Source organism: Geotrypetes seraphini, chromosome 13 (assembly GCF_902459505.1).
Source record: "Geotrypetes seraphini chromosome 13, aGeoSer1.1, whole genome shotgun sequence".
NCBI classification, from domain to species: Eukaryota; Metazoa; Chordata; class Amphibia; order Gymnophiona; family Dermophiidae; genus Geotrypetes; species Geotrypetes seraphini.
Window position 1 is genome coordinate 10,285,167 of NC_047096.1, and position 22,929 is coordinate 10,308,095.

At 38.7% G+C, this 22,929-nt stretch overlaps 1 protein-coding gene across 9 annotated transcripts in view; it reads left to right on the top strand.

Moving 5' to 3' along the window:
- SYCP1 (synaptonemal complex protein 1) overlaps positions 1-22,929 on the top strand; it is a 327,903-nt gene that overhangs the window by 201,687 nt on the left and 103,287 nt on the right. For all 9 annotated transcript variants that reach the window (XM_033919065.1, XM_033919067.1, XM_033919068.1 and 6 more), the window contains 4 exons: positions 927-989; positions 16,018-16,080; positions 18,736-18,798; positions 21,741-21,857. In XM_033919065.1, coding sequence (XP_033774956.1) covers positions 927-989; positions 16,018-16,080; positions 18,736-18,798; positions 21,741-21,857 — 306 coding nt within the window. The remainder of the gene's footprint in view (positions 1-926; positions 990-16,017; positions 16,081-18,735; positions 18,799-21,740; positions 21,858-22,929) is intronic.

Consider the following 22,929-nt stretch of genomic DNA (forward strand, 5'->3'; position numbering starts at 1 on the left):
GTCCAATACATTGAAAGCTGCATAATCTTAATATTTTTAAAAAAAAATTTGCTATGACTGATATAATTTTTCCCATAATAAGATACTGGTTAAAGGAGGGGGGGGTAGGTTTATTCTCTTTATCATAAAATATAAATAAATTATCATAATAGTTGTTATATTATGTGCAACTAACAAAATAAGGGGAGGGAAAGGGATTCATAATTAAATAATAGTTGATAAAATCATTAAATTTTATATGATGTCTAAAATTATAATAAGGATAATATAAGATATGTTGTATGTAAAATATGTTATGGAGATATCAAGTGTATTTTTAAGATAAGTGTATGAAATTTTATGACACACTTGTTATATGGAAAAAAATCAATAAAAAATGTTAAACACTTAAAAAAATAAAAATTTGCTTCAGATCGCAAATCTTTAGGAAGCCCATTCCACAGACAGGTCCAGACAAATAAAATCTTGTTGCTTTTTAATGTGTTTTTGCCAGATTAGACATAACCATCAGAAATTCCTGCAGAGATCTAAGGATTCAACTAGATATATATGGTATCGTGAGGGCACACCACCAAGATGGTTTCAAAGCACAGAAAGCTTTATGGGCTATAATCCAGTAATCTAAATTGTATTCTGTATTTAACTTGTAACCAATGATGATACTGAAACAATGGGGTAATGTGATCAAATTTGTTTGGTTGTTGTATGATATCTTTTGATATAATTGTTTTAAATTTATGTTAAATGTATAACTTACAGGTTGTTTTATGATTCACTATGGTTATTATTGGTTATTTTGTGTGTTTTGTTATTTTTCAATTATGTATTTTATGTTTATCTTGTAAGCTTCTATGAGCTAATGGTTTAGGCAAGTTAAGAATGATTGTTATATTTCTAACTGTTGTTCCAACAAAATATATTTTCAGGCCAGAAATATTGAAAATGAAATTTCTAAAAAAGAAAAGCAGTTGAAGACATTAGAAAACAAGGTATGAAAGTATGATCAGGATTGTACTGAGCTATAGTTATGTCACATGAGATTAATCCAGTAGCACTCCATTCGCTTCCTCCTCTATAATATTACCAAAATCCGACCTCTCCTCTCTCAACTCACTACCAAAACCCTTATCCATGCTCTCATCTCCTCACATTTAGACTACTGCAACGTACTTCTCTCAGACCACCAGCACATTCGTCTCTTACCCCTTCAGTCCATTCAAAATGCTGCTGCATGACTCATATTCCATGAGAGCAGCTATTCCTAGATTATCCCTCTCCTCATGTCACTTTATGGCTCCCCATCCATTTCCGAATACAGTTCAAACTCCTCTTCCAGTGCAATAGGTGAGACATTCTAGAATCTAGACCATAGGGTTATTTCTCCTTACTTGCAATGAGCTAAAGAAGAAATTCATTTCAGGTTTTTCACTCTGCCTCCAGAGTACATCACAGGCTAGTTTAGTGCCCTCTAGCAGTCTTTTCTTCTGCAAGCATGACGGCAGCTGTACAGATTCTGCTCTCCACATTTTATTATTTTAATTCGACATAGTTTCATCCCTTTCATGGGTATTTTCGCATTTGAAATGGAGTTGAAGCTCTGCTTGAGAATTCACAGACTTTGGTTTGTAGCTGACAGGCCGATCCCTTCAGAGTATCTGTTAGCCAGTCTGCTTAGTCTTCCTTGGAGATCAGGGCCATCCCTGACCTAGTCTCACTCCCTGTTAAGCGGAGGTGTCTCGGGTCCTTGCTTTCTCCAAGTGGGTCTGGATAAAGGCCTCACGGTGGTGTCTCCGGATCCCGGTGACCGGTTTTAGATCCCAGGATTGTCTGTTCTATTTGGTATTGCATCCAGATGTTACTCAAGATTTTCGGGTCCGACCGCCCAAAAATCCGCTGCCAGCCTGGGACCTTAATGTAGTGCTGTCTGGCTTTGCTAGGGCTCCTTTTGAACCACTGCGAGATGCTTCTATCCAGGATTTAACACTCCAGACTCTCTCTTTTTTTTATGAATGATCGCTCTCTCTTGGGATCGTAGCATTTCCGAATGGCAGGCGTTGTCATGTCGACACCCTTTGCTCTGAGACCCTGAGAGCGGACAGTTTTTTCCTTTTTGCCAAAGATGGTTTCGGCTTTCCATGTCCATTACATTACATTAGTGATTTTTATTCCGCCATTACCTTGCGGTTCATCCACAAGTGTTTTTCCTGGATGTTCAGCTGACGGGTTCCAATCATCAGGATCGTCTGCTTAAAAACATAAGAATTGCCGCTGCTGGGTCAGACCCATGGTCCATCGTGCCCGGTAGTCCACTCACGCAGTGGCCCTCTGGTCAAAGACCAGCGCCCTAACTGAGACTGGCCCACCTGTGTACGTTCTGGTTCAACAGGAACTTGTCTAACTTTGTCTTGAATCCCTGAGGGTGTTTTCCCCTAGGACAGACTCCGGAAGAGCGTTCCAGTTTTCTACTACTCTCTGGGTGAAGAAGAACTTCCTTATGTTTGTACGGAATCTATCCCCTTTCAATTTTAGAGGGTGCCCTCTCGTTCTCCCTATCTTGGAGAGGGTGAACAACCTGCCCTTATCTACTAAGTCTATTCCCTTCAGTACCTTAAATGTTTCGATCATGTCCCTTCTCAATCTCCTCTGTTCAAGGGAGAAGAGACCCAGTTTCTCTAATCTTTCACTGTACGGCAACTCCTCCAGCCCCTTAACCATCTTAGTCGCTCTTTTCTGGACCCTTTCGAGTAGTACCATGTCCTTCTTCATGTATGGTGACCAGTGCTGGATGCAATACTCCAGATGAGGGCACACCATGGCCTGGTACAGTGGCATGATAACCTTCTCCGATCTGTTCGTGATCCCCCTTCTTTATCATTCCTAGCATTCTGTTCGCCCTTCTCACCACTGCCGCACATTGCGTGGAAGGCTTCATTGATTTGTCGATCAGAACTCCCAAGTCTCTTTCCTGGGAGGTCTCTCCAAGTACTGCCTCGGACATCCTGTATTCGTGCATGAGATTTTTGTTGCCTACATGCATCACTTTACACTTATCCACTTTGAACCTCATCTGCCATGTTGATGCCCATTCCTCGAGCCTGATTATGTCACGTTTCATATCTTCGCAATCCCCCTGCATCTTCATTACTTTGAATAACTTTGTATCATCCGCAAATTTAATCACCTCACTCATCATACTAGTGTCCAGATCGTTTATAAATATGTTGAAGAACACGGGTCCAAGCACCGAGCCCTGCGGCACCCCACTGGTGACGCTCTTCTAGTCTGAGTATTGTCCATTTACCCCCACTCACTGTTTCCTATGCTCCAGCCAGTTTCTAATCCATGTGAGTATTTCACCCTTGATTCCTGGCTCGCAATTTTCCGAAGTAGTTGTTCATGAGGAACCTTGTCAAACACCTTCTGAAAATCCAGATATACAATTTCTACTGGGTCTCCTTTGTCTATCTATCTGTTTATTCCCTCAAAGAAGTGCAGCAAGTTCATCTAACACGATCTGCCTTTGCTAAAACCGTGCTGACTGATCCTCATCTGCCCTTGTCCGTCAAGGTGATCAATGATGCGGTCCTTTATCAGCGACTCTACCTTCTTTCCCGGTACCGAGGTCAGACTCACCGGTCTGTAGTTTCCCAGATCTCCCCTCTAACCTTTCTTGAAGATCGGTGTAACATTCGCTACCTTCCAGTCTTCCGGAATCTTTCCCGATTCGATCGACAGATTGGCTATTAGTTGAAGCAGTTCAGCTATGGTCCCTTTAAGTTCCTTGATGACCCTTGGATGGAATTCACAGACTTCAGTTTGTAGCTGACAGGCCGATCCCTTCAGGGTACCTGTTAGCCAGTCTGCTTAGTCTTCCTTGGAGATCAGGGCCATCCCTGACCTAGTCTCACTCCCTGTTAAGCGGAGGTGTCTCGGGTCCTTGCTTTCTCCAAGTGGGTCTGGATAAAGGCCTCACGGAGGTGTCTCCGGATCCCGGTGGCCGGTTTTAGATCCCAGGATTGTCTGTTCAGTCCCGGTGATTTATTGCTCTTAAGCCGTCAATCCTGTCAGCTTTCCATCTTTGTTTCCAGCATATAGCCTGTGTAAATCTTCTTCGGTAAATACAGGCGCAAAAAATGTGTTCAGTTTGTCGGCGATTGCTTTGACCTCCTTTAGCGCTCCCTTTATTCCATGGTCATCCAGCAGTCCCACCGCTTCCTTCACAGGTCATTTCCCCTTAATATTTCGAAAGAACGGCGTGAAGTTCTTCGCCTCCTTGGCTATATTTTCCTCGTACTCCCTTTTGGCCCCTTTTACCGCCTTATGGCACCTGCATTGATGTTGTTTGTGCTTGTTCCAGTTTTTGTCCGTTTTTGACCTTTTCCATTCCTTGAATGAAGTTTTCTTGTCTCTGATCGCTTCCTTCACCTCTACAGTGAGCTATGCTGGTTCTTTGTTCTTTTCCCTCTTGGATCCCTTGTTGATACGCTCCTGCATTATTGGCGGATCTCTAATGAGTTTCGCTTTCTGGCCACCTGTTTGTGGTGGCTCATTTTATTATATGGGGTAGCCTTTATTATTCTTTTTTTTTTAAGGCTAAATTTTCAGAAAGCATTTGATAAAGCTCCTGAGAAAAGTAAAGTCATGGGATAGGAGGATTAGGATTTGGTTATCAGACAGAAAACTGAGGATAAAGTTAAATGACCATTTTTCTCAATGGGGGAGGGTAAATATTGGAGTGTCACAAGGATCTGTGCTGGGACCGGTGCTATTTAACTTATTTATAAAAGATCTGGAAATTGGAACAATGAGTGAGGTGATTAAATTTGCAAATGATACTAAACTGTTCAAAGTTGTTAAAACACATGCAGACTGTGAATAATTACAGGCAGACCTTAGGAATTTGGAAGATGGGCATCTAAATGGCAGATGAAATTTAATGTAGACAAATGCAAAGTGATGCACATGGGGAAGAACAATCCAAATCATAATTGCTAGATGCTAGGGTCCACCGTTGTGAGTCAGCATCCAAGTAAAAGATCTGGGTGTCATTATACATGGTACACTGAAACCTTCCGCCCAATATGTGGTGGCGGCAGCGGCAGCCAGAAAGCAAACAAGATGCTGGAAATTATTAGAAAAGGGATGGTAAACAAGACTAAAAATGTTATAATGCCTCTGTATTGCTCCTTGGTGTGACCTCACCTTGAGTATTGCATTGAAACTTGGTACTTTATCTCAGAAAAGATATAGCAGAACTAGAAAAGGTTCAAAGAAGAATGACCAAGGTGATAAAGGGGAGAGAACTTTGCTTGTTTGAGGAGAGACTGAGGAGGTTAGGGTTCTTCAGCTTGGAAAAGAGAAGGCTGAGGGGAGATATGATTTAAGTCTACAAAATCCTGAATAGTGTAGAAGGGGTTCAAGTAAATCGATGATATTATTATTTTTTTTTTACTCCATCAAAAATTACAAAGACTAGGGGACATTTGAGGAAATATTTTTTCACTCGGAGAATAGTTAAGCTCTGAAACGCATTGCCAGAGGTTGTGGTAAGAGTGGATAGCGTAGCTGGTTTTAAGAAAGGTTTGAACAATTTCCTGGAAAAACGACCATAGTCTGTTATTAAGAAGGACATGGGGAAAGCCACTGCTTGCCCTGGATTAGTATCATGGAATGTTGTTACTCTTTGGGTTTTTGCCAGGTACTAGTGATATGGATTAGCTACTGTGAGGACAAGCTACTGGGCTAGATGAGCCATTGGTCTGACCCAGTAATGCTATTCCCATGTTCATACCTCTGCATATCGAGCAACAAGCTTTCTCCATCTGTCTTGATCAGCTGTAGTGGTTTTCATCTTCCAGGTAGTGCCTCCACTACCTTTTTGAATGTGCTTTTCTAGGTCACTTTCAGTCTTCCTCTTCTCAATCCACAACCTTGTTTCCATTCAGTGCTTTTCCTCAACATCTCAGTAAGTCACACCTAAAATTCTTCTCAGGCATCCAGTTGCTTTCTTATCTTAGTTGATATCTTCCAGGTTTTGTTGGTATACCGTGCAGTTGGCAAGCCATTGGAGTGGTACAGGTGCAATTTTGTTTTGATATTTTTGCTGACCATATTTAGCACAATTAACACAGTGCTGTTGCTGCCTTTCAATCCTCCAATTCACATCTGCCTCAATGTCACCATTGTTTGACAATATACTGCCGAGATAAGAAAATTGTTCTACAACCTCAACTGGTTTCTGCCCAATAAATATTTGTCTGTGGCTACTATTTCCAAACTATATAATCTTGTTTTTTCACTATCGTTAATACTACTTTTCTAGCAGTATCTTCTAATTTACTCCCCCCCCCCTTTTATTACAAAACCAGCAAGAGGTTTTTAGTGTCAGCCGACACGTTGAATGCTCTGCTCTGACACTCATAGGTACTCTATGACTATTGAAGAGCATAGAGCATTCAGTGCACTGGCCAGCACAAAAACCTCTTGTGCGGTTATAAAAGGGGAGTTTAGTTGTTAAAAGTTTGTAAACCCGAGCAAGATCCAAGATGGCAACTGCATAGGTTGGCTGTGCATTTGCTCCTGACAACCTCCTCGGAGCAGCGATTGTATTTTGCACTTAATATAATTACCTAATTCAGGATGCTGAAGCGGAGAAGGAGAAGCATCGCTGGGGTCTCGCGCCGCTCCAGGACTCCTGTGGTCGGCGGCATAGAGGAGCTTATCCGGCGCATGCAGGGCACATTGACAGAAACAGGGCTGTCCCCGCTGGAGACGCTGCAAGGGAACAGCACGCAGCAGTCCTCCTTGGGGCTTGAGACAACTTTCAGCCCTGATACACGAGCACCGCCCCCGCATCCTCGAACGACCAGGTCCCTGAGGGAGGGGGAGTTTCCGGGAGATGGAGTGCTTCCTCCTCCAGAGGCAGTAGAGATCGCTCTGGGGAATGGAGATTCAGGTTCCCAGCTTTTGTTGGGGAGCCTGAACATGGAATTTGAGGCTTCAACAGCTGTGGGAGCTGGTTTAGTGCAGCCTGAACAGCAGGTGGAAGACTTGCTAGTGGGTGAGCATAAAACTTTACATTTACAATTTCCTCAACTTATTAAACCTCAGGAAGTTACGTTGGACGCCCTGTGGGACCTGGTTGCCACCATTCCAAAAACTATAGCCTCTCAATTTAATCAGGTAGAAGAACGACTTAAAGAACACGATAAGGATATCTCTGGATTGCAGAAAATTACTAGTGATGTTAAATCACAGATTGAAACTCAACAACAAAATATTAAATCCCTTAAAATAACACAGGAGGCACTAATTAAGGACAATAGAAACCTAAGAAGAAAGCTTGAATCACTTGAAAATTTCTCAAAAACTAACAATCTTAGATTAATTAATTTTCCTAAGATTTCTACAACAACTCCTAGAGACATGCTCAAACGTTATTTAGTGGAAATACTTGAAATTCCTGAGTCTTCTATTCCACCTTTCACACAGGCTTATTACCTGCCTGTTAAAGTTACTAGTGATCAAAAGAATCCTCAGGAAGTGATTCAAGAACCATTGGATATATCTGCCTTATTAGAGTCTTCAGACAAGGAAGTAGCCATTCTGGCTACTTTGCTTCTCTCAGTTGCTCTTACTTTGGATAAAACATGGCTATTGAAATTATACTTTAAAAATAAATATAAAGAATTTTTGGGATTAAAAGTTCAAATGTTTCATGATTTGGCCAGGGACACACAGAGGCGTAGAAAATAATTTTTATTGTTAAGACCAGCAATTACTGCCCTGGGTGCTACCTTTAAATGTATGTTCATTATAAGTTGCATAAATTTGTTTTCTTTGATCCCTCGCAACTGACAACATTCTTGTCTCTGTCAAGGCTGGAGAAAGCTCATGATGAATAGATGACTGCCTTATTACAGTTCAACCTATAACTGTTTTTTTCTTTTTTAACTGATTACTTTAAACTATGTTTAATTTAATCTTGGATCTTATATGAGGACTTGAGCGAGATTTAAGATAGAACTTATTTTCCTTTTTTTTTTTCCTTTTTGGAATGTTTATATTATGTTGGATGTCTTTTCTTTATTTCTTGAATCTTGCTTTCTGTACAACTTAAACTAAATAAATAAATAAAAAAGTTTGTAAACCCTTCCTTTTTTTTTTTTGTAAATCTTTATTCATTTTAAATTTTACATTAAGTGTACAGAAAATCATTCAAAAAATATACAATTCCACTTGCAAATCTACAATTCTTACAGAAAAGAATTTAATCCCTACCCACCCCACATAAAACATACTTGATAAATAAATAACTCATAGTATAATACTCATATCATATAAGATATGATATGAGTATTTGACTATAAGATAAATTAAAACCCACCCTTCCTCCCTATATCACAACTATTAAAAGGGGAGAAATATTGATTAATCCTTATAGTAATTTATTTATTTCCAAATCTTTATTCATTTTAACATATACATCAAGTGTACATTAAAATATGAACACAACATATTACATTATCGCTTGATAATTCCATAACAATATATACCTAAAAGATTTATATCCCACCCCATCTCATATCTATACATGAATAATATAATTCCTATGTATATTAATCAATTAAATTATGCACATATATATTAAATTATCATAACCCACCCATCCCCCATGGCCTCCATACATCCTCAAATTTACGAAAACATCCTTTTTTAACCGCTAATATTCTTTCCATCTTATACAGATGACACACCGAATTCCACCAAAAGCAGTAATTCAATCTTGTGCAATTTTTCCAATTATAAGTTATCTGTTGAATGGCAACTCCTGTTAAAATCATTAAAAGCTTATTATTATTCGAGGATATTTGAGACTTCGCCCTCATAGACATGCCAAATAAGATGGTATCATATGACAAGGCTACAGGATTTTCAAGCATACAATTTATTTGATCCCAAATTAATTTCCAAAAAGCATTGATAAAAGGACAATAAAATAGTAGATGATCTAAAGTTCCAGCCTCAAGATGACAATGCCAACATCTATTAGACCTAGAGCAATCCAATTTTTGTAAACAAACAGGGGTCCAGAGTGCTCTATGTAACAGGAACATAAGAACATAAGCATCGCCTCTACTGAGTCAGACCACAGGTCCATCATGCCCAGCAGTCCGCTCCCGCGGCGGCCCCCCAGGTCAAATGAGTCCTAGGAAAAACCATGTTTGCCTCATAGACGCAGACATTGTGCATCTCATCCTCCAAGACCAAATACGTGGCCATTGAGATGCATTAATTTGATGCTTAATCTCAATGCTCCAAATATCTCTAAGTCCAGACTTTGTTTTCTTATTCAAATAGCCAAATAATAATTTATACCACTGCGCGGCCTGGTGACCCAGAAAGTCTGCCTGAAAGCATAAGAATTCTAAGCTAAATTGATTATTAAGCAATTTCCATTCAGGGAACCCTGCCTGAATAGCTTGCTTCAATTGCAACCATTTATAACATTGTTTTTTATCAAGACCAAATTTGCGTTGCAATTGTGAAAACTCCAGCAGTTTACCATTCTCTATAACATCATTCAAAGTACGAATTCCTGCTTCAATCCAATCCTTCCAGACAATCTTAAAACCGCCTATTTGGATCCTGGAGTTTAGCCAAATATTCTGATAAGTCGATTTTTGAATTGGAAGAGGAGTTAAATTGTCAATAAATTTTAAAGTCTTCCATGTGTCCATTATTATCCTATTACTTTTACATTTCCTAGGTACTTTAATACTAAGCAAATGATGAAGTCTTATAGGAAACAGGAGCTGCCATTCTAACTACAACCAGTCCGGAAGCTTCTCCATGAGTTCTGGGAGGACCCAATACATACCTTGGCGCAGGATATAGGATTGATGATACCTATAGAAATTTGGAAAATTTACCCCTCCCTCCTCAATTGGTTTTTGTAAAGTCACTAAGGCAATTCTTGCAATTTTACCCAGCCAAATAAATTTGGTTATGATACTATTCAACTTTTTATAAAAAGACCCCTGGAAAAAAACTGGAATCATCCCCATTTGGTAACAAACAACAGGCAATATCATCATCTTGACAGTTTGGACTCTTCCCCACCAAGACAAATGTAAAGGATTCCATTGCTCACATAACTCTGTTACTTTTTGCAATAAAAAATTTTCATTTAATTTGACTGACTCATCAAGTGTTTTTTTTAACCATATACCTAAATATTTTATTCCTTCTTCTTTCCATATAAAAGGAAATGCATCAAATAGTCCTCTTGTACAATGCACATTTAGAGGAAGAACTTCTGATTTGGACCAATTTATTTTATATCCTGAGAATTTTCCAAATTTCTCAATCAACTCAAGTAAGCATGGAATGGTTGTTTCAGGATTTCTCAAATGAAGCAGTATACTCCTTTCCAGAACGTGGAATACCCTGTATCTCCTTCACTTTTTGAATAGCTAATAATAAGGGTTCAAGCACAATATCAAAAAGCAAAGGAGATAAAGGACAACCCTGTCTAACCCCCCTTTGCAATTTTAAAACAATCAGAAAAATTATTATTTATATATAACCTAGCAACAGGAGAGCTATACAAGGTTTTAATCATTTGTATAAATCCCGAACCAATGCCAAACCATTCCATAGCCTGATACATAAATGTCCATTCTACTCGATCAAAAGCCTTCTCTGCATCCAGAGATACAGAGAAAGCTGGGTCTCCTATTTCTTTTGTTAGATATAACATCTGTAAAGCCAATCTAGTATTATTAGAAGAGTGTCTTTGAGCAACAAAACCTGTCTGGTGCATACCTACTATATAAGGAAGAGCCTTTGCCAAGCGCATTGCCAAAAGTTTAGCTAATAACTTACCATCAACATTAATCAAAGAAATAGGCCTATAATTTGAAACCAACATGGGATCTTTATTTGGCTTTGGCAAAACAATGGTCAATGATTCAGCCATAGTGCCTGAAATACAACCTTTATTTAGTTGATCCTGATATAAATTTAATAAATAAGGTAGTAGGGTAATTTGAAATGTTTTATAAAACTCTACCGTGAAACCATCACCACCTGGAGCGGTCCCAACTCTAAGAGATTTCAATGCTGTTTGCAATTCTTTTAATGATATCGGTTCTTCCAAACTTCTTTTTATATGATCCGGAACCTTCGGTCCTTTAATAACATTTAAAAACTCTATACCATCCTTTTCTTTATCTAAATAAGACTCAGAAGAATACAGGTTTTTATAAAATTTTTAAAAAATTGTTTTAACATAGGTCCAATTTGAGAATGAGTATCTCCTTTTTCATCTTTAATCGCACTTATTTTAGACCTTCATTTTTTAACCTTAAGATAATTAGCCATTAATCTTCCCGCCTTATTCGAATTACCATAATACAGGGCTTGCTGATAAAGGATATCAATCCTAACCAATTTAGAAGAAACCTCATTATATTTACATTTAACTTTTAAAAGAGCTTGTAACGTGGAATTTTCCAATTTTTCTATCAATTTTGCCTCTAAAAGTTTAATCTCTTGCTCTAATTTAATAAATTGCTTTTTTAATTGTTTTTTAGAATAAGCTGAAAATGATATTATTTGTCCTTTCATAGTTGCCTTAAAAGCATCCCATAAGATTTCTATCGAGACTTCTTCCATATTGTTAATTTGAAAATATTCATTTATCTTTATCTGAAATTCTTCACAGAATTTTGGGTATGCAAGCAATGCATTATCAAATCTTCAAACAGGCCTATCATTATCTTGATCCGCAACATTTAAATTTATCCACACACCACCATGATCTGATAAAATTATTGGATCTATAGTAGCTTGAGTGACATTTTGTACTAACTTATCAGAAACCAAAACATAATCAATTCTAGAAAAAGATTTATGAACATGTGAACAAAATGAATATTCTAAATCATTAAAATGAAGAATGCGCCAAATATCTTTTAAATTACAAGAATTTGCAAAATTATCCAATCCTAATGATTTTAATACCTTACTAGGTTTTTTATCTAGTAAAGGATCCATAACAGCATTGAAATCCCCTGCTACTATCAAATTACTAGCAGCCAGTGGTAGAACTATTTGTTGCAGAGTTTTAAAAAACTCAATTTAATTTGAATTAGGGCCATACACATTAAAAAGCGCTACAGCAGTACTGCCCAGACTCATGTTCACATGCACCCACCTTCCTAATTGATCTTTAGCCACCAAGTTAAACACTGCAGTACATTTTTTATTAATCAGGATAGCTACACCAGCTTTTTTCCCTACCGCAGGAGCAAAAAAGCAATCCTTCACCTAATTACCAATTAGTTTCTTTGATTCATCTCCAGTAAGGTGAGTCTCCTGTATAAAACAGACATCCGCATTCTGCTGCTTTAAATACAATAACGTCTTCTTTCTTTTTATCGGATGATTAAGGCTATTAACGTTTAAAGAAAAAAATTTAAAATCCATTTAACCAAAAAGAAACATAATAAGTACATATTTTTGCAGCATAATTATTATGTAATCATTTCCCCCATATTTAAAATTTAATTCAATCCCCAACCCACTCCCAAATACTCTCCCAATACACCCCCCCTTCCCCCCCTCCCCCCCAATATAACTCTATCAACTTCGAAGCGTACATACATAGCTCAAGTGAATAAGAAACTCCCCCCAGGCCAATTCATAACAACTCTCTTAAATATAATAATCATTCTAAATGTTACATTGTAAGTCATTTAGCTAATCATACATCATTTAAAATCTATTTCCAATCCGAATTTTCCCACGCTCTTTTTTTTTTTTCCCAATAAATATTTATTATAGATCACATATAAAAAGAGTACTTACTTTTCTTAAACTCATAACTTAGATTTCATTAGAAAAAAGATTTCTTCAACCCACAAAAATTCATATTCTAAACAATCTTCATTCCCCTCATTCACTCTCCAATCTAGAAACAATACCTTTCAATCTTCATGTACGCAAATCATCCCTCATCATCTTGCAAACCACACCAATTAATACATTTCCCCCCATATAATATTACTTTCCCATTCATTCAGTCTACCATACAGCCTTCAGAATTACTCCTAAACTAATATAATTCATACCCAAAATTGCAGGAACATCACCATATAGCCTAATATAAACAGAAAGCTAATATATTCTTTCAACTTCAACCTATACTTCCATTTATATTATATACTCTTTTTTTTTTTATCCATTTAATCCATTTTCTATGAGACTTCAGGCTCATACCACCATGGAAGCTCATTATATGCTGTATAAGTAAACTCTTCTACATCAATACATTAACATAACTCTAAGCATTAATTATGTTTTATATATATATATATATATATATATATATATATATACTAGTCATTAAGTCTGTTACATTAACGGGTGCTAGAATATATGTCTGTCTGTCTTTCTTTATTTCTGTCTCTCTCTCCCTCCCGCTATCTTTCTTTCTGTCTGTCTCTCTCCCTGGCCCCCTTTGTCTGTCTGTCTTTCTGTCTCTCCCTGCCCCTGTGTCTTTCTTCTTTTCTTTCTGTCTCCCTTCCTCCCACTGTCTGTCTTTCTATCTGTCTGTCTCTCTCCCTCCCAGCCTCCTATGCAGCAGCATTTCTCTCCCCCCCCCACACTTCCCTGTGCAGCCACAGCAGCATTCCCTCCCTCTCCATTTCCCTCCCTCCACACCTCTTCCCTGTGCAGCAGCAGCGTTTTCCCTTCCCCCCCCTTTCCCTTCTCACAGTCTAGGCAGCTTCTTTAGTCCGTTGCCACCCTCCCCCTTCCCTTTCCTTCCCGCGGTCCCGACAAACCTGCCGACTCCAGCCTGCAGCACTCTGCACACGCTGCTTCGGGGCCTTCTACTGCCCTGATTTACTCTGCCGCGTCTCTGACGATGTCATCAGAGACATGCCAGAGTAAATCAGGGCAGAAGGGCCCGAAGCAGCGTGTGCAGAGTACTGCAGGCTGCTGGAGTAGGCAGGTTTGGAGTCAGGACCACAGGAAGGGGGAGGGGCGGCAAGACGTCGGGAGAACTGAGTTACCGAAGAGCAAGGAGTACAGCAATGGCGGCCAGTGCTGCGAGTGTAGGTAGGAGCTGGGGACTCGCGCATGCGCACTCCTGCTTGGCCACGGACCTACAGAACATGGAACAGGGAATACAGAACACGAAAGTTAGCGGCTAGCGTTTTATTATATAGGATTATAGCAATCCATCAACTATTTCAAAATCTCAGCAAGTTGTAAATATTCTACTTTCAGCAACCACCAGCATGTTCAATACAGTGCTTCATCCATTCTTTTGAAAAACGATTTCAGTTCTTCTTATTCCAATCTGCAGATTCCATACCAGTCCATTAATTTCATCAATCTTTCATCTAGGCATATGCCAGATGCAGAATAGAAATTAAAGTAAAGATTTAGCCGTATCATACAAGCAATCTTCACAGTCACATCACATCATTTCCTTAGTCCTTCATTTCCATGCTATCAAATTTTCACCATTTTCCATTTTTACTCATCCTATTAACTTCCACAGATCTTTTGCCACATAAACATCATCCAAAGATATGTTTATACTGCCCATCATTTTCTTTTCAGCACAATACAGCAAGCATCACACATAACTGATCGCATGTTCTTGCCAGAATGTTGAGCACTGTTCAAAAGTTAACTGTATTGAATCCTTGCTGTAAGAGATTCTCTTTTCCCTTTCCTTTCCTTTCCTCCATAAAAACTTCAAAAGTCTTCAGTATATAATCAAAATAATAAAAAAACAGAATCAAATAACAAGAATTCCGTACCTAAATAATTTTCAAGCATCCATAGGTAAATCATATTGATCCAAAAATTCTTTCAGTTTATTTGCCTCTTCAAAATTATATGTTCTGTTCTCATAAGTCACTCTCATGGTTGTTGGGTAAACCAGGCCATACCTTGCGCCCATTGCTCTTAACTTAGGTCTCAGATCCAGGAGCTGCTTTCTTCTATAAGCAGTGGCTTTTGCAAAGTCTGGAACTATGAAGATTTTTGAATCTTGGCACTTGAGATCCTTATTTTCTTTGGCTAAACTCATAATTTCTGCCACCTGCTGATAACGTAGCAGTTTGAAAATTATTGGCCGGGGACCCTTTTGATTATTTGATCTCTTTGATGGGATCCGGTGCGCCCTTTCTATTTCCTGCGGGAAAGCACTTTTCAATGGCAAAATCTTTGGTATAAAGTTCAGCACAAATTTAATAGTATCATTCTGTTCAACCCCTTCAGGCACCCCGATCAAATGCAAATTATTTCTTCTTTCTTGGTTTGACAGGTCCTCCAGGTCTTTCCTTAAAATCTCTATTTCTTTGTGATCTTTTTTATATACACTCCACTCTGCTTTAGACTTTTCAGCGCGCTTTTCCAACTGTTCAACTTTAAAATCAGCCGCCTGTATTCTTTTATTCAAACTTTCCACTTCCTCTTTAAGCTCTTTTATGTTCTTAGCGCTTCCCAAAACAATTTCTTTAATTTTTTTGTAATTCAATCATCAGATCTTTGTTTTCTACTTCCTCTGATGGCAACGGGACCATTGACGGGGAGATCGAATCTAATTTTGATCTTTTTACACTCCCCCCGTTTAAACTCGCAGCGTTATTTTTATTATGCTTACCCGAAGCCATTATTATTCTAAATTCCCACTCTTTGTTTTATTTTAACAAAACTGGCCTTTCACTATGAAGCCACTCACGCACCCGACCATCCCCGCACACCGCGAAGCCACGCCCCCCGTAAACCCTTTCTTGATGGCCCCAGTAAAGCTATATCAGCAAAATCGAGACCTGTAAATCGATTCATTCTCTGCCATTGGATGCCAATGTTTGATGTATGTGTTGTTTCATGCATAGCATAGTCTAGCAGATAATTAACTTGGTTTTATTTTGTGAGTACCCATATATTTGTTATATTTTGTACATTTCTTCTTCTGTTACCTTTGTTTAGTTTAACATCCTGAAGAAACAGATAGAAAATAAAAATAGATCTATAGAAGACTTGCAGCAAGAGGTATGTATGTTTTATACAAATTATGCAATCATTTTAGCTTAAGATATCTTTTTAACCACTCACTAGTTCATTGTAACGAAAATTACATTACATTACCTTACATTAGTGATTTCTATTCCGCCATTACCTTGCGGTTCAAGGAGGGGGGTGTTAAAAAAATGATTGTATTTTATTGTTGGTTTAAATAAACTAAGGCTTTAAAAAAAAAAAAAAACTTTCTGAAGTAATTGCTGCTTTTTATGGGGACAGGTAACTTTTATGGGGGGATGGATGGGGACGGAGGGATTCTTCGCGGGGACGGGTGGGATTTCTGTCACTGTGCAACTCTCTAGTTCAGGGCCCTATTTGTTGGAACAGGCTTTCTATGGATCTTAAGCAAGCAGCTTCGGTTCTACAGTTTAGAAAAAAGCTGAAAACGCCTCTGTTCTTGCGTGTTTTTTCAATCAGTAATAGCTAGTAATGAGCCAGCAGTCAAGTCTCAGTCAAGTAGCAGCAATTAAGTATTTCTGTTAGTGTAGTTTATTGTCGGTAGTATTGTTATATGTTTATTGGTTGTATTGTCAAAAACACTTCAAAAGACTGTGTAAATCACACTAAATCACCTGCTATCAAACACGCTTTGTTTAAGAGTAGTAACAGTCAGTATTCACTTCACAGAGATAACCGATCTTCAGTGTCTGCAGTCAGACCTCAGAGCAAATCATAAGGAATGACTCATATGCAGACTATCATTGATCATATATTATCTCAAGGGAACGGTTCTAGTGAGCAATTTTGACTGTTGTTGACTGATACTCTATAGAACAAGTTTAGATGTTATTGTATTCAAAATTCTTATTTGTTATTCATTGTCCTTATGTATTGTCCTTGTATATTAAATTGAAACAACTTAGCTTGGGTGAAACATCTCTACCCAGCCAGCTCAGTAAGCTCAATCCAATCCGACGGAAGATCTCCATTTCGCCCGAAAGACATTACATCGAGCTTCTTCAAGAAGTTAAAGATTTATCGTTTGGAGCCACTTTTGATCCGTCAGTAGCCTGCCTTAATACTGAGCAGCGGCATAACTTTGCTCATACAGCTCGAACTTATTGTATCATGTTGTTTTGCTGTCTTATTGATATATGTGTTGTATGTGAAGATTGTAATTTATTTCTAATTTGGATGTCTTATTATATTCCGCATAGAATATGCGGAATATAAATTTTTAAAATAAATAAATATCCTATGCATATATCGGTTGCGGCAAGCAGCCACCTATCTCGTTGAAGGTGCATTCAACAAGAGGAGTGGCCTCGTCTTTGGCTGAAGCAAATCCTGAGTAGATTTGTAGATCAGCGACCTGGTCTCCCTTCAAACTTTCACCAAATTCTACAGAGTATACTTAACAGCACAGGAAGATGCCACTTTTGGGACCTCAGTACTCAGTACAGGCTTATCTCTCCCACCCTAAACTGATTAGGTACATCCTTCTCCTGTCTTCTTCTGTAGGGCTGTTGCCGGCTTTGGTATGAACCGAAGGGGGCAGCAGAGACTGGAGAAGAGGAGGAGTTGAGAAACTGTGATTTAACATCTTCTGCAGTATGCTCGCGAGCACACATGGACAACCCCTATGGTTCAGCATACCATCCCTACCTACTGGAAAAGATATTATCAAGGTAATGTAAAGTATGAAGTGAAGGCATGGAATGCTATTTGAGTAATGTATGCTGGAAACTGGAGAAATTTGTGGTCTACTAATGATTGTTTCAAATACATGAAGACACATGTAATTATGAAATAAGATTTTTTTTCTTTATTTAAGCATTTTTCAAATAATTAGCCATAGAGAGCTTGAGAGTGGGATTGTTTGATCAGTGGAACTTTAGAAATGCAACATATTTGTCCCCTGAAAAGAAGGCAGAATTATTTGCACCTGTTTTGAGACAGGTCTGCCTAAGCTTACATGAATACATGCCAGTTTTACAAGTGCACTATCTAGATAAGGGAGAACTTTGCGAATATGAGAATCAGATTTGAAAGTTAATCTCAGGTCCTATGTTTCTACTTGGTTAAAATTGAATATAGCACAGTATATAGCTTGGAACTCCACTCCAAGAACAGTTTTGTCATTCTGCATAATAGTATAAATTACATATTGGTAGCACATATTTTTGCATGCCTGTAACTGAGCAATTTAATAAACATTTATGTCAGCAAAACTTTATAAAATTACCCCCATAAAATGCTGCTGTACTCAGAAATTGCTTGTAAAATTGCTCTCAAATTCAGTATCATAGAAACATGCTAGTGGATAAAGGCCAAATGACCCATCCAATCTGCCCATCTGCAGCATCTGCTGTCTATTCCTCTTCCTGAGAACTCCCACATGCCTGTCCCATGTTTTCTTGAATTCAAACACAATCTTTGTCTCTATCACCTCCACCCAGAGACTATTCCACACATCTACCACTCTTTCTGTAAAAATGTATTTTCTTAGATTACGCCTGAGCCTTTAATCTCTTAACTTCATTTTATGCCCTCTCATTCCAGAGTTTTCCTTCATGCACTTTTATAGATCATCTGTGGAACTTAATGCTTGAAAATAGCATTGCCAGAGATGTAATGTATAGCCAGCCACATGTTTAATTAAAAGCATTGTTTTCCCTTTAACAGAACAAGACATTTAAAAAAAAGATTTCATCAGACAGTAAACAATGCAGTGCTCAAGAAGCTGAGGTGAGAATTTATCATGTTTTTGTTTGAATATTCTTCTGAAAGTTATAAAGATAAATAACTTTATATGTTATAGTGTGAATCATTAAGATAACAATTTTAAAATGATCTAAGTATTGCTATGGACAAAACTGTAAATTGATGTCCCCTTCTGGGTAAATTGATGACCTCTTTTGTGGGTAAAAATTTTCACTTCTGCCCGATGGCACAAAATTTAGGTAAAATGTCCATGGGTATAGAACTATCTATGGTGATGGCCAGCCCCTGATTTTCAAATGGAGAATCTGTGGAAAATTTTTCTTTGAAAATCATTTATAGGTTGCCCAGGAAGAAGTCTAAATACACATACCTAAAGTATGCATAAAAGTGTGGTGCACGTGTAAAGGACAGTTGTATTTCCAGTGCAATAGGTGTGTTATTTGTAGACAAGCAGGTTATCTCCCCATTGCCACAAGTCATATGCAGAAGGAATCCACTCTGGATTTTTTCTGTGTCCCTCTTGCTTCACTGGGAGTTCCACTTCCACCTGCAATTTTTCCTTGTGCATGTGAGCCGGAAGGAGTGTTTTACTTCTGATTTCCCCGTTGCTTATTTTATTTGGTGTTTTTCGATGTTTTCAGTATCTTCAGTGCTTGGAGCTTTCATCCTTAGTACAGCTCTGCCTGCATAGAGAAGAAAGACTGCTCTGCAGCTAACAGGCCAATCCCTGGTGATATCTGTTAGCCAGCCTGCTTTAGTGTTTTTGGAGCTCGGGGCCATTCCCGCTTACTTTCCTCACCTACTGCTTTGCAGGGGTTTGAGCGCAGGCTGTCAGGCATCCATAGGAGGCTCAGTGGTGTTTCGCAGGATGTAGGCTGCCTTTTTCATCTCTCGCCCCTTCTGGTAGTGCATCTGTCAGTCCGTGGGAAGGAGCGGTCAGATGCCGTGTCTGACTGTCATCCCAAAGATCATCATGGGAGAGGCATCTCCAATATGAGGCAGTGATTCTTCTCCATTCCAGCTACTTTAAGAGATCTGAGGCAGCACAGGTCACAGTGAGTAAGGCTGTTACACAGCCTCTGATGTGAATCAGTGTGTGCCTGAAATTCAGGTTTTTGAGGGTCTCTGCACATGCTCCTTTGTTCCCCCCTCCTCAAAAATCCCCAAATCACCAATTTTTTACTTTGGGAACTTAGTTTAATTCATGATTTTAAGCATGAAAATCCTGTCAGCAGCCCTCTTGGATTTTTAGCAATTTTTTTCAAAAGTTCCCTACACTTCCAAAACTGAAGTTTATGCCTGTTGGGATGGAGTCCTGTGCTCTTCTACCCCAAATTCATGCCAGGATTGCACAAAATTTGCATCTCAGGAGTGTCCTTATGTCATGTGTCGTGCAGAGAGGTAGGCGTGGCCAGCTTAGCCTCTCCTTTGCATACTGAGATGCCATAGGGCAGTTATCTTTGTGTTCAGGGCCTGAAAATAGTGGCCATGCTGCATGTAAGAACATAGACTCCCCGCAGCCCAAGAAATGCAAAATAGTCATCATAGGGTGACTCAACACTCCCTAGTCTGGATGCCTTCTCTGACTTTTGAAATTTTTGTGGAAAGCCGTGCACGACAGCCATATTTCTGCACAGTCCTGCTGCGCCTCTGACTTGTCTCCTCACTTCATAGCCTCACAAGGCATGTCTTCACAGTCTGCCACTGTTCAGAACTTGGGAAATCTTTCTCCAGGAGATATGGATAATGATGCTCAGTTTGCTGATCCTTTAATTTCAGGGGATTCACCTCCCTTGGGAGGGGACCCGGGAACATAAGCCTGCTCTATAGATCATGCTTTGGCTTTAAAGCCAGGGAATGATCTCACGGTTCTGCATTTATTTGAGTCTTCTGCTTTGCTAGATCTTATTTCAGAGTCTGTGCAGGAGTTGGATTTAGTCACTCAGCAGGCTCCTTCTACTTCCTCTTCCCTTATATGTGGAGTGAGAGCTCTGTTCTCAGTGTTTCCTTGGCATCCTGATATTAACATTTTGATTTCAGAGTATTGGGTGGAGGGAAGAGAAAGCTACCATGTGAGAAAAGCAGTTTAGAGCCATGGCAATGAGGGTGAGGGAGCAAGCAGAAGCAAGCCTAAAAGTATCTTACCATTATGACAAGAGCAGGGGAAGTGGCAGAGCCACATGGCTGCCTATGAGAGACTGATTTAGTCTGGTGGTGTGGAGGGGTATATAAAATAAATGACGGGCACTGGTTTGGGTTCAGGGAGAATGGTCCTAAAATTGTGGTCATGGGAGACAGATGGTATAAAAAGAAAAAATAGCAGAAGTGCCAACTAGCAGGAGCATATGGGGAATTATTCAGATTATCATGATTATGTCTGTGCTAAAAAAGTCTGTATGAAATGTTGTCCATGTGAAATCACATAATTCCTGTGGTAGCTTCAGTAATAATAATTTCTTTTGGATTTTTTTTTTTTTTAATTTTTTATTTATAAATTTTCCATTCTTACAATATTTGAATCATACAATATATATTAATTATTACATATCCAAAATATTATCATTAATAATTCATAGTATTTAAAATGTAATATGATAAAGATTATACAATAACATATAAAATATAATTCCCACTCCCTTTTTATATAATATATTTCCATTAATTAATCAAATCCCACCCCATTCATATATAATTTTTATCATTGTGCTAAGAAACTAATCATTAGAATAATTTGTCAATGGTTGCCAAATTTTCTTGAAATTAAGAAGATTTCCCTGTTGTAACGCTATTATTTTTTCCATTTTATAAATATGACAGACAGAATTCCACCAGAATGTATAATTTAATTTGGTATAATCTTTCCAATTTTGAGTAATTTGTTGCATGGCGACTCCTGTTAGTATTAGTAATAGCTTATTATTATTTGCTGAAATCGGACTCTTAGTTCTCATTGGATTTTTTTAAAGGTGATTCAGCTGAAGGCAAAATTGGAAAATATTAGATTGCAGTCTGAAAAATCCAACAACAGCTATCAAAAAGAAATTAAGGAGAGAAGCTTTACAGAAGAAAAGCTTCGGGAAGAAGTAAGTTTTGCATACTGTAATACAGGGTTGTCCAGTGTCAGTCCTCAAGGGCCACAATCGTTTATCATTTAAGCTTGATATACCACCTTAATTCAAAGCAGTTTATAATAAAAACAATTTATAAGTAAGAACAGAATGCCATTAATAAAATAGGATAGAAACCAACATTCATTCAAGAGACAAACATTCAAATCCTGATACCATAAAAAGTATGCTTTCTATTACTTTTGTTTTTATAAATAGGAAAATGCAACTTTCGGTGATGTCACCAGCCAAGATGGAGGGTTAAGAGTACTTGCTCTGATCTTAGAAAGTGCATAATTCCCTTTCATCCTAGCCAGAACGGTCAAAGTCAGCTTTATATCTGGTGAACAGTGCTGTGGAGTGCCCTTTCCATGCCCATGCCGCCCAAGAAGAAATCTGAGGAGGGTAAGCAGCTGGAAAAGGGATTGAAGAAAAGTGGCCGGCGCCATGTGGGGGAAGTCACAAGCTTCATTGTGTGTGCATCCGACGAGAGTGCGTCGGAGGACAAGTCGGAGCGAGGTGCCTCGCCTGGATCCTGTCACTTGGATCGTTCTGCAGCAGTAACAAGAGCCGACTTCTAGCAATGGGCATTTGATATTAAAAATGAAGTGGCGGCAGTAAAGAGAAAAATTAAAGATGTCGAGAAGGAATTTTGGCAAGACTTTGCGGACTTGTTGGGGAGAGTAGAAGAGATGGAAAGAAGGATTGGAGATTAGGAAGAAGCGATGCAGGCATTGCAGTCTGTGGTTGGTGGGCCCAAAAAGATTGGCAGAATTGCTAGTCTCGAATGGAAGACCTGGAGAATAGATCCAGGAGATAAAATGTGCGCATCAGGGGTGTCCTGGATACAGTGGAATATAAGGACACCACAGCAGTGGTGCAAGATCTCTACAACCATCTGTTCGTTCCAGCAGGAGAGGAGTCTGAGTATAGACTGAGAGTTGAAAGTTGATAGAGTTCATTGAAATCTGGGCCCTAAAAAAACTGTCTTTCCTCAGGATATCATTGCTTGTTGACATAATTTTACTGACAAAGAGAAGATGGTGAG